This window comes from Dipodomys ordii, unplaced genomic scaffold (assembly GCF_000151885.1).
Source record: "Dipodomys ordii isolate 6190 unplaced genomic scaffold, Dord_2.0 Scaffold3, whole genome shotgun sequence".
Lineage (NCBI taxonomy): Eukaryota > Metazoa > Chordata > Mammalia > Rodentia > Heteromyidae > Dipodomys > Dipodomys ordii.
The window spans coordinates 36,938,094-36,950,246 of NW_012267219.1; the positions used below are offsets into that span (position 1 = coordinate 36,938,094).

Genomic DNA, 12,153 nt, shown 5'->3' on the forward strand with positions numbered 1-12,153 from the left:
GGCTAGTACTCTACCACTTGAGCCACAGCAGCACTTCCAGCTCTTGCTGAGTATGTTTACTCAGAAATCGAACCTAGGGCTTCACGCATGCTGGGCCAGCACTGTACCGTGAAGCCACATTCCCAGACCCTCTTTCTTTCTTTCTTTCTTTCTTTTCTCTCTCTCTCTTTCTTTCATTTTTTTTTTTTTTTGCCAGTCATGGGGCTTGAACTCTGGACCTGGGCGCTATCCTTCAGCTGTTCAGCTCAAGGCTAGCACTCTACTACTTTAAGCCACAGGGCCACTTCTGGCTTTTTCTGCTTGTGTGGTGCTGAGGAATGGAACCCAGGGCCTCATGAATGCAAGGCAAGCGCTCTACCACTGAGTCACTTTCCCAGCCTTTGTTTTTTTGTTTTTTTTTTTTTATGTATGAAACTGTGTGCTTGGTGGAGTCTTTATTTCTATTTATTTATTTATTTTTGTGCAAGTTCTGGGGGCTTGAACTTAGTGCCTTGCATTCTTTTTTGGGGGGGGTCTGGTGGTGGGGCCTGAACTCCGGGCTTGGGCACTGTCCCTCAGCTCTTCAGCTCAAGGCTAGCACTCTACCACTTGAGCCACAGCACTACTTCCGGCTTTTTTTTTTTTTTTTTGCTTATGTGGTGCTGAGGAATTGAAGTGCCTTGCATTCTTGCTTGGCTTTTCCACTCACAGATGGCACTCTGCTAACTTTAAGCCACACCTCCACTTTTTACCCATTCATTGGAGAGGAGTCTCATAGACTTTTCTGCCCAAGCTGGCTTTGAACCTCGATCCTCAGATCTCAGCCTCCTGTGTAGCTAGTATTAACGATGTAAGTCACTGTTACCTATTATTTATTTATTTTTTAAGTAAGGGTTTTTAATTCCATTCACAAGGGTTTCACCTTCATAAGTTGATCATTTACAAAGGGCCCACCTCCAGCAAATACCATATTGTTTGGGGATTCAGTTTCCACATATGAATTTTGGAAGGACATAGACCTTCAGTGGGTGAGTCAATACATTCTTAGGGCTCAAACTGTGGATCCCCATTTTTGCTTCACCTGAGGATGTGACAGGAGGGGGTGCATTCATCTGGTTCACAATGAAGAGAGACAGCTTTTCACACCAACCTCTTACAGCAAATAAAACGATTTAAAATCAATTCTCTTTCTTTCCTTCCTTCCTTCCTTTCCTCCTTCCCTCTCTTCCCTCCCTCCCTCCCTCCCTCCTTCTTCCTTCCTTCCTTCCTTCCTCTCTCTTTCTTTCCTTCCTTCCTTCCCTCCTTCCCTCTCTTCCCTCCCTCCCTCCTTCTTCCTTCCTTCCTTCCTCCCTCCCTCCCTCTCTCTCTCTCTCTTTCTTTCTTTCTTTCTATCTTTCTGACTTTCTTTCTTTCTCTTTCTTTTTGGTAATAGACGTTTGATGAGACTAGCATGTTAGAAAAGCCAAAATATCAATTGTCTCAAAGTATCAACATTTGAAAGAAAACTTATCTTTTTGAAACTGTGGAGAGCTGACGGGCCTTTAATTTTTGCCTTCTGTTTCCTACTGAAGTTAGCTCCTTTTCTTTCCTTTAACAGATGAGGAGAAAGAAAATAATAGAGCACCCAAGCCCCACTCCACTCCTGCTACTCTGCAATGGTAAGTTATGAGAGACTCAGAGCCTTAAGAGACAATATCACTTGGATATTTTGACATGATCATGATAACTTGGCATGCAATGACCCACATGAGATCTGTTCATTTTTATAGCTCTATACAAAGATGCTCAATTTAGATCTTGACTGGAGATTTGAATTTGTACACTTATTTTATTTGAGGATACTTTTTCCCCATTGTCAAACCACTGGCAAGGACCAGATTCCACATGGATTTTCTTGAATTTTAATAGAACCCATTATTTCAATTAATAATGTGACAACCAATCACAGAAATGGAGATCTGCTCATCCTTACCAATAGCTTGGAATCAATTAATAATTAATTGTAATTATTCTGCACTTCTTTTTAACAATCATAAAATTGATAAAAATAATCTACTAGCATCGCTCCTCGGTAATAATTGACATTCCTAGATTTGGTGAAATAGTTAATGATGTTTGAGTATATGCCCTCATGTTTGATACTTAAGGTAAATTCTCTTCTAAAATCCTGATTTGGAAATTAGGTTGTAGCTTGAAACAGCAGTGTTCACTCCTGAGATCCACCTGGCAGAGGATCTTGGCTACTCAAAGCTTTTTATTCCTCAAGCAGAACACTCCAGCCATTAAAGGAATTAAAAACTGAAGAGCCAGGGAAAAAGTAAGTTCCATCTATTCCATGCCAGCCTCAGGCATTTCCTGTACACCTGTTTCATTTCAGTCTTACAATTCAATGATGACAATGTATCCATTTTACAGAAGACAAAAGTAAAGCAGAAACAAGTTAAATCATTGTCCTGAACAATGATTGGCCTGGGTCTCTAACTCCAAATCCCATGTATAGGAAGGGAGGAAAAGAAAAACCAGGAAGAAAGGACAGAGAGGGAAAGAAAGCAGCTGGGCAGTACGGAGGCAGGTGTGTTCCCGTCTCTAATCAATGCAGAGGTGAGAGGGACAAAATTGAGTCTCTCAGATGCATCTCAGCAGTTGGCTTGTTCCACCACAGAGCAGTCGAGGTGACTGATTTCTTCCCTCCCAAGACTCCATTTCCAACCTCGTGCCTGTTTCCACCACTGTCCCTGTGGTGATGGCATGGGCCCCATGCTTTGGGCCCCATGTAAAATTCAACAGGGACATCCCAGATAAATCTCCACCTGCAGCCCTCTTCAGAGACTAAGACCACACCAATGAGGCAGGAAGCATGCATGAAAAAGACTTTGAAATTTCTAGAAATGCAAAGGAGATGCTCTGGCTATCATAAGCTGAACAAGGTGTACACTTTATAATAAAACAGTTGAAAGGGACTAGAAGAAAATTACCTGTGCACTTTTTTTCCCTGTGTCTCTGGCGTCAGTCTGGCTACTGAGGTGCAAGTCTTGGGCCTCAGGCAGCTAAGAGCTAACTCCTGACTTTCCCACTTACCAAGCTGTGAAACTTTGGGACAAGGTCCTTAGCCCCTCTGTGCCTCAGTTTATTTGCCTGTGAAATGGGGATAACAATAGCCTTATCCTGAAGATGAAAATGGAATTCTTAGTCTGGCATTAGGTGGATGCTAAGCCACAAACCCCTTTCCTCTGAGCCCCCAGAGAATGATCCAGAGCTGGACTTCCTCCCCTCTGATATGAACCCCACGTTCTCCTTCTGTGGTACTTAATTCTCCACTCAACCATCTTCTAAACACAGGTAGCCTAGATCATTCCAGAAGAAACATCATCTTCTAGTGCACCAGATCAGACAGTGGATATTTTTCCTTAATATGGTACATCTGCTTTCAATGGGAAATCAGATTTGAAAATATATACATTTTAGTCTTATTATTATGGAAAGGCATAAAAGTTGTTTTAAAAAATCAAATTGCCCTCTGATTTTCTTTTCTTTTCTTTTCTTTTCTTTTTTTTTGGTCAGTTGTGGGGCTTGAATTCTGGGCCCAGGCACTGTCCCTGAGCTCTTCAGTTCAAAGAGAGTGCTCTACCACTTGAGCCACAACAGCACTTCCAGTTTTCTGGTGGTTTATTGGAGATAAGAGTCTCACAGAGTCCTGCCTGGGCTGTCTTTGAACTTCAATCCTCAGATCTCAGCCTCCTGAATAACTAGGATTACAGGCCTGAGCCACCAGTGCCCAACTCTCTGATTTTCTTTATGTTATGTGATTAATTTGAGAAATGTTTGCAGAGCACCCAGTGTTTGCTCTGGGAACTCAGTGGTGGACAAAATAGACACAGAATGGGCTGATGATTTGGAAGAATTGGTGAGGTGTGTGTGTGGGGGACAAGTATTGGGACTTGAACTCAGGGCTTGGGTACTGTCCCTTAGCTTTTGCACTCAAAGCTAGTGCTCTACCATTTGAGTCTGGCTTTTCGGTGATTAATTGGAGAGCTGTCAGATCTCAGATCTCAGCCTCCTGACTAGCTAGGATTACAGGTGTGAGCCACCAGTACCTGACAAGGGTCATTTCTTAAGGGTGAATAATAATAGACAGGAAATGCATTAGCCAAGTTCATGAGCACTTGGGCAGCCTTAGGACGGTGCTGACGTGAATCTCCCTCATTAAGCAGTGAGGGATGGCTTCTTTCAGGATGATGTGTTCAGGGGACACTTATGTGACAAGAAGTCCTCCCTGACATCATGACTCATGGATTTCTGAGCCATTCTAGACAGGAATCAGCTACCAAAGCCCTGTGGTTGTCGGTTAGACTTCCCACACTCAAGGGTGATAGTTTATTTAGCATATGCAGACAGGTGGAAATGGGCAGTGAGGAGACTGTAACCCAGGTTTCAGATACTCCTGCAGGGAAGTTCTGAGGTCAAATGATGCTTCAGAGATGTGTTTAAATGAGGCAATAGAAACTTTTTTTTCCTCCCCATTCATTATTTGATGTTGGATTGCGGGGGAGGGCTGCTGCTTTGGAAGAGAAAGTTCTCTTGGTCTTCTGCTAAAGATAATTGCCCTGGAGGGACCTGGCCTCTACACCCCAATCCTACAGAACAATCGGGGGTCACACCTCAACATCTATGCCTTCCTTGTTCAAGGTACCTCAAAAGAGTGCCCTGTGTGGTTGGAGCCTAATCAGTCAGTATGCAGATGGCTTGGGAGAGGAAGGTAGGAGAGGGTTACCTAAATAGGAAGAAGAAAATGTAGGACTTGCCCCTACGCTTAGAAACAGACTTGTGCTTCAAACTATGCTAGAGGACATCCATCTCCTCCCACATCCCACATGTAATTACTTTAGAACATAGCTTCATCGTAAAAGCTTTGTTTCTCTAAGGGAACAATGACATAATTTCCAGTGTATTCCCTTTTTGCTCTGGCTGTCGGGAAGCTCAGATATAAAGCTGATTTATCAGTGATCTGATGTGTTTCTGTAAATTCAGAGACACTTCCATACTGGTTTTATTTTTAACTGTCTTCTTTCTTTGACAGTTGTCCAATTGTCAATCTTTAAGTATTTAATTGGCTTTTTAAAAAAAGCTGTAATGGAAGCAAATGTAATGAATATATGTTTTATTTATATGAGTACCCATTTTATGTTAAAAAATTGAAACATTGTGATTAAGACTAAAATCCATTCGTCACTGTAGTTTTTTGCTTCTCTCACAAAAATAACTCTACTAATGAGATGTGTGTGTGTATGTGTGTGTGTGTAGTATGTGTGGATAATGTGTGTATGTGTAAGTATGTGTGTGTATGGGAGGTATATGTGTGTGGTGTGGTATGTGTGGGTGGTGTATGTCTATGGTGTGTGTGCTGTGTGTGGATATATGGAGCGTATGTATGTGTATGTATGAATATGTGTGTTTATAATGTTTCCAGTGCACTTGCATGCATATGTGTCTATAGAAGTTTTTGAGTTGTATTTTATTAATTTATATTTTGTAGGATTTTTTTTCTGGTCAATAGGGATTGAAATCAGGGCCTGGGTGCTGTCCCTGAGCACTTGTTGTTCAAGGCTAGTGCTCTACTAGTTTGAGCCATAGCACCACTTCCAGTTTTCTACTGGTTAATTGGAGATAAGAGTCTCACAGACTTTCCTGCCTGGGCTGGCTTTGGACAGTAGTCTTTCTATCTCAGCCTCCTCTCTAGCCACCAGCATTTGGTTGCTCAACATGCTTTCTGAAAACCAAAATAACAACAACAAAAGTTAGGACTGTTTCTCTACAAGAACCCCATCTTCAAGGAGGCTTCAGCATCTACAGTGTCCCCTGCTCCCAGAGACAGCAGACAGACTCAGGACAGTAAGGTGACAATGAGGAAGGCCAGTGAAGGACCGGAGTTCCACGACCTGCTATTTCCCTGAAATATTGGGCTTGTCTTGGGTTAGGAGCTTGCTTCTCCTCGGCCCCTCCCCCACCATGCCATGTGCCCCTTCCCCCCCCCCCCCCCCCCCCCGCCCCCAGACCAGACCAGCTCCTATGAACAAAGTAACACAGCAGCCACGCAGCTGAAAATAATCGGGGCCACGTGATCTGGAGGCAGCTTCCAGCAGAAAACAGGCAAATATTGTCAAATGCCTCCTGCCAAACTCTTTCCAGCATCCTTGGGGGGGGGGGGGGGGGGGGGGGGCTGGTAAATCCCAAGTCGCTGGGGATGGTGAGCGCGGCTGGAATCCCCAGTGCACAATGACCTCTATTCACTCTGAGGATTTTGGAATGGAAGATGGCCTGTTGGGCCATCCTGGCTGCGCCTGTCCTGCCCGTGGTCTGCCTCTCATGCACACCACTGTCCTCTTCCTAAGCTCTTGGAGGTCTTCAGGGTGAGGATATCTCTTCTCCGAAATTTCTAGAAGAAGCACCCCTCCCCCATCCTTCAAACAAAGATCCGAGTGTCAGTTTCTTGGCAGGATGGCTTGGAATGAAAGGTGGGGTTGAAGCTCTGGGTGGTTAGTGTACTGTCAGTATATCAAATAAGCATGAAACCAAGTAAATGTAGTATTTCTTTAAAGTGTCCCTCGGAGGTCATAGACAGGAAACGGGGCTGGCACTGTGGCAAGGATGTATGTTGATAGATTAGATCAGGCCATGGATTCCTAGACCCAACTTGCTGGACATCTCAGGGTCTGGAGATGTGCAGTCACTTCTGACTTGACTGTTTACTCAATAACAACTTCACTATTCGCTTTCAAAATATGAACTAGGCTACATGGTTCCAAAAAGGATTCTTTTTTTTTTTTTTTAGCTCTGACTACAGTAAGAGGAGCCACAAAATACCAGGGTCATAACTATGTCCTAGTGAGAAGCAGCTTGTGATGGAGAAAGACCACTGAATGAGAACGCACAGAGGTCACTAAATGGCTCAGAGCAGGAGGTATATGTGGGAGATTGAGGCTTAAAAGAAAACTAGACTGGGCATCAGTGCCTCACACCTGTAATCCCAGCTACTCAGGAGGCTGAGATCTGAGGATTGCGTTTCAAAGCCAGCCTGGGCAGGAAAGTCTGTGAGATTCTTATCTCCACTTAACCACTAGAAAATCGGAGTGGCACTGTGGATCAAAGTGGTAGAGTGCTAGCCTTGAGCAAAAGAGCTCAGAGACAGCACCCAGGCCCCAAGTTCAAGCCTCATGACTGAAATAAAAAGGAAAGAAAAGAAAAGAAAAAACATATTTTGTGCAGCCAATAAAGATAGGACATGGTAAAGCCATGCAAATAGGAAGTTTTGCAATCCTATTCACAACCTGGGTGTACATTCTTTATGATATGCATGGAGAACCTTTCCTCCAAGTGTGCAACTGGTCCATCCAAAGATGTTCTTTGAGGCCCTAATTTGAACAGTGAAGTGGAGGGGAGGAATGAATGGAAAGGAAAAAAATCAAAAGGGTGGCTCTTAGCAAGGCATGGTACCAGCACCACTTCAATCCAGTCATAATAGTCAATGTTCATCAGTGAAAACGGAACTGGATAAATTGAGGGGATGGGGAGAGATGGGGAGAAGGAGGGAAGGAGTGACATTGATTTAGATGTATTGTCCTCACAAACTGATACGTTGAATTGAGTCCTCTTGCCACAACTACTTCAAGATAGTTTTAAAAAGAAAAATCACTTCAAGCTGCCAGCCTCCCAGCTCCCCCACAGAAGCGTTTATAACCACTTGAACCTTGTAACAGTGATGGAGGAAACACTGCTTCAGGGAGGGGAAAAGAAAAAAAAAAAAACAAGCTGAGCCTGGAAGTATGAAGCATGGTGGAGGAGGTCATCCATACTGGAAAGAACATACATGGGAACAAGGTAGCAAGACATGTTTTACAGCTGTGACCAGCGTCTGTATGGGGAATGGGGTGACAGTATCTGGGAAGGGCTCTCAGAAGTCAGCTAATAGGGGCCATAGGGGCCTAGGGGAGGAAGCTGGACTTCTGTGAGGAGGCAGTGGGGGAAGCTGTTGAAGAGTTTAGACTACAGCGTCTCCCTGGTTGCTTAGCAAGTCTATAGTCTCAGATCTCTAGGATCACTCAACAATAAGCTGTTGCCCTTGGTAAATTCTTTTTTTTTTAAAGATCTCATCTTGGCAAAATAGAGGAAAGATGTTTTTTAGATATGTTTGCAGAACCTGAGAAGTGTGCACTTTGCCCCGCATACATAAGAAGTCTCAGGTTAAACAGGAGAACAGAGGGGAAATTATGCTAGGTGTGAAAACGTTTGTTCTTCATTGGAAAGTGCTGCTGTAAAGCTTCCTCCATGCAGCCTAGGAGGCCATGGGCTGACATCGTCTCGTCCCAGGAGGTCTTCTTAAAAAAATGTATGCCTCTGATAAGGACTCCTGTGAGCTGTCAGCCAAGTTCATTATCTCTCCATAATAGGATGGGCTTGATTCAAATATGATCAAATCATTAATGGAAAATAGGAAAAACGGATCCAGTCGAAGATATGAGTGTGTGTGTGTGTGTGTGAGAGAGAGATCATTAAAAAAATCCAGGTATAATAGAGTATTGTTCACTATGGCAGACTAATGAGGAAAGGGGAAATTTCATCACCCAATAGGAAGAGAGGTAATTAAGTGCCTTCTCTCTGCTGTGCCTTGGTTAGGGGAGCTGGCATTCCAATTAGCAACTTGAGTACACAGATCGGAGCTCTGGATTTTGTGAGGTGGAGACCTGTAGAAGTATATCAAACATTCAATGTGTCCTTCCGTGCCAATTATATCTATTCATTCAAAGAACCTATTAAAATGCTTCATAGTCATAAGCCACTTGGACACATTGAGGCTCAGGAGCTCATTCTGGTCAGACAGACAAAATGTGGACAGAAAAGCAGTCACTTAGGAGGCGCTGGCCTTTGACAGGTAGCTGCTTAATTAGCTCAGCCTGTGTGAACTGACTTATGCCATTTGATTCAAATAGTTTGTGGTTGCCAGGGGTTTCTTTAAGGTGTATCTGAACCGTGATGTTGTATGTTAATCTTGATCTTTTGATTAGATTTAGCAAGCAATCAAACCAAAAGATCAATAAATAGGAACTCACAAGGCTTTAGACATCAATATGGAATGAAGAAACCAGGGTTTAACTGGTACACACCATGGTGTGTGTGTGTGTGTGTGTGTGTGTGTGTGTGTGTGTGTATGTGTGTGGGGGGGTGGTGGTGCTGGGTCTTGAACACAGAGCCTCAAGCTCTTGCTTGGCTTTTTTGCTCAAGGCTGGCACTATACCATTTGAGCCGTACCTCCCCTTTTGGCTTTTTAGTGGTTAATTGGAGATGAGTCTCTTGGATTATTGCCCAAGCTGGCTTTGAACCACGATCCTCAGATATCAGCCTCTTGAGTAGCTAGGATTACAGATGTGAGCCACCAGTGCCCCACTGGAAAGCATTCTCCCTGCTCTATGATCTACACAGGGAGCAGAGTTTGCCACTCACCCGATCAGCAGAGTTGGGAACCCAAAGTTTGCCTGGGTATCCCTCTTCCTCACACACACACACACACACACACACACACACACACACACACACACACACATGGACACTCACAACCTGATGTTATCTCTGCCCCCACAGCCACTGCTTCAGTTCATGCCATCATATCCTGCTTCAGTTTTTATAGTGCCTTCAAACTGCTCTCACATGCTCAGCCACTCATTCATTCATTCATTTTTTCTTTCTTTCATTTATTCATTCAACCAGGCCTTGCCAGTCCTCCTTGGTCACCCATCGTAGAGCCACTGAGTGACCTTTGCAAATTAAAACTTGATCATGCCTCTCCCATGCTTAAAAAAATAGAATGGAACCAGGCACCATTGGCTCATCCCTGTAATCCTAGCTACTCAGAGACTGAGATTTGAGGATCATGGTTCTAAACTAGCCTAAGCAGGAAAAATCTGTGAGACTCTCATCTCCAATGGACTGCTCAGAAAAAGCTGAGAGTGACACATGGCTCACATGGTAGAGTGCTAGCCTTGAGAAAAAAACAATCTCAGGGACAGTGCCTAGACCCTAGTTCAAGCCCCAGGACTAGCACACACACACACACACACACACACACACACACACACACCACAACTGGAATTGAATATCACTTTATTGTTTGGTTGGTTGGTTGATTGATTGGTAGCACTGGGGTCTGTAGTCAGGGTCTAGTGCTCACTAGATAGGAGCTCTTCCCTCTGAACCACACTCACAGCCATTTTTGCTTCACTGCTTCATTGGATGGAATCTCACATTTTTTTTTTTTTTTTGGGTCTGGTCGTGGGGCCTGAACTCTGGGCCTGGGCGCTGTCCCTCAGCTCTTCAGCTCAAGGCTAGCGCTCTATCACTTGAGCCACAGTGCCACTTCTGGCTTTTTTCTTTTTGCTTATGTGGTGCTGAGGAATCGAACCCAGGGCCTCAGGCATGCAAGGCAAGCGCTCTACCACTGAGCCACCTTCCCAGCCCCTGGAATCTCACATTTATGTTCAGGGCTGGCTTTCCAATCTCTGCTTCCCTTGTAGCTGGGATTACAGGAATGAACTGCCACACCATACCCTCTTTATCATTTTATGAGATCCAAGGCAAGATGAATTTTGTGTGTTTTAAAAAAGCATATATGGGGCTGGGAAGGTGACTCAGTGGTAGAGCGCTTGCCTTGCATGCTCAAGGCCCTGGGTTCTATTCCTCAGCACCACATAAGCAAAAAGAAAAAAGCCGGAAGTGGCGCTGTGGCTCAAGTGGTAGAGCGCTAGCCTTGAGCTGAAGAGCTGAGGGACAGCGCCCAGGCCCAGAGTTCAGGCCCCAGACCGGACCGGACCCAAAAAAATAAAAAAAATAAAAAAAAATAAAAAAGCATATATGTTGAATATATCCATAGATTTCTTCTGGCCAAAATCAGCCTTAGGAAATGATTAACACACATAAGCCAAAGGATTCTATTTGCACTTCTGCATAGCTTATAGAAAGTCCCAAAAGCCCTGATTGATTGTGTCTCTGCATAGGATTGGACAGGTGGCCCACAGTACTATGGCCTAAGGCATTGAAATCAAATCTTTAAGGATATTGCTTAAGGGAACTTCCCAAATTCTAAGATTAAATTTAATGAAACATGGTGGGATTGATTTTTTTTTACTTTCTTTTACACTCAATACCTTAATGACTAACAAACATAGTAAGCTCTAATTTAATCTTATTTTTGTTATCAACAATATCTATTGCTGTTGTTTGTTATTATTCCTGTTGCTTTCCAGAAAAGGTAGGTCTTCTGCAGACTTCTGAGTCTTCATCTTTTCAATCTTCTTTTAAAACTACCTCACTGTCTTCTGAAAAGCATATTTAGACAGTAACTCCTAAGGGCCAAGCACATTATTTTGTGTGACATTTAAAAATGCTCTGATGAATGAAAAGGATCATAGAATGAGGACTCTCACCAAACACTTTTTGAAAAAAAGGAGGGAAGAAGGGTAGATTGGTTCCAAGTACATAGTGTTTGTGCGTAGAAATATCACAACGAAGCCCCCTCCTTTACAAATGTATGCCAACTTAAAATTTACTGACATAAAAAACTTACTTCCAAGGATGGATACCCATGGCTCACACCTTTAACCCTCACAACTCAGGAGGTTGAGATCTGAGGATGATGGTTGAAGCCAGTCCAGGCAAGACAGTCCATGAGGCTCCGATCTCATGTGAACTACCCCAAAGCCAAAAGTGAAGCTGTGGCTCAAGTGGTAGAGTGCTAGCCTTGAATGTAAATGCTAAAGGACAGCACCCCAGTAGCCCCCCCACACAAGTTGTTCCCTGACCTCCCCTCTCTCCATACAGCTCTTTTCTTTTTGAAATTCATTGCTGTTTTTACCTGGGCTCCTTTCATGGGCCGTGTACCCTATGTACCCCCTCTGTACCCTTTCATGTACCCCACAGAGGTTTCCAGTGAGACAAACTTTCTCATTTCTTGGCCACATTAGCAGATGAGTTATTCTTTTTAAGCCTCAGTTTCCTAATGTAAAAAATAGGTATAACAATACCTACCTCATATGATTTGTTATATATATATCGAGGCAGGGTCTCAGTATAGATCCTAGGCTGGTATTAACTTGCAATCCTTTTGCCTCAGCCTCCCAAGTACTAGGA

General features: G+C 43.7%; 1 protein-coding gene across 1 annotated transcript in view; it reads left to right on the plus strand.

Annotated features, from left to right (window-relative positions):
* Positions 1–12,153, plus strand: part of Rfx4 (regulatory factor X, 4 (influences HLA class II expression)) — a 142,557-nt gene that overhangs the window by 41,228 nt on the left and 89,176 nt on the right. The window contains exon 3 of the mRNA XM_013019412.1: positions 1,577–1,637. Within this exon, the coding sequence (XP_012874866.1) occupies positions 1,577–1,637 (61 nt within the window). The remainder of the gene's footprint in view (positions 1–1,576; positions 1,638–12,153) is intronic.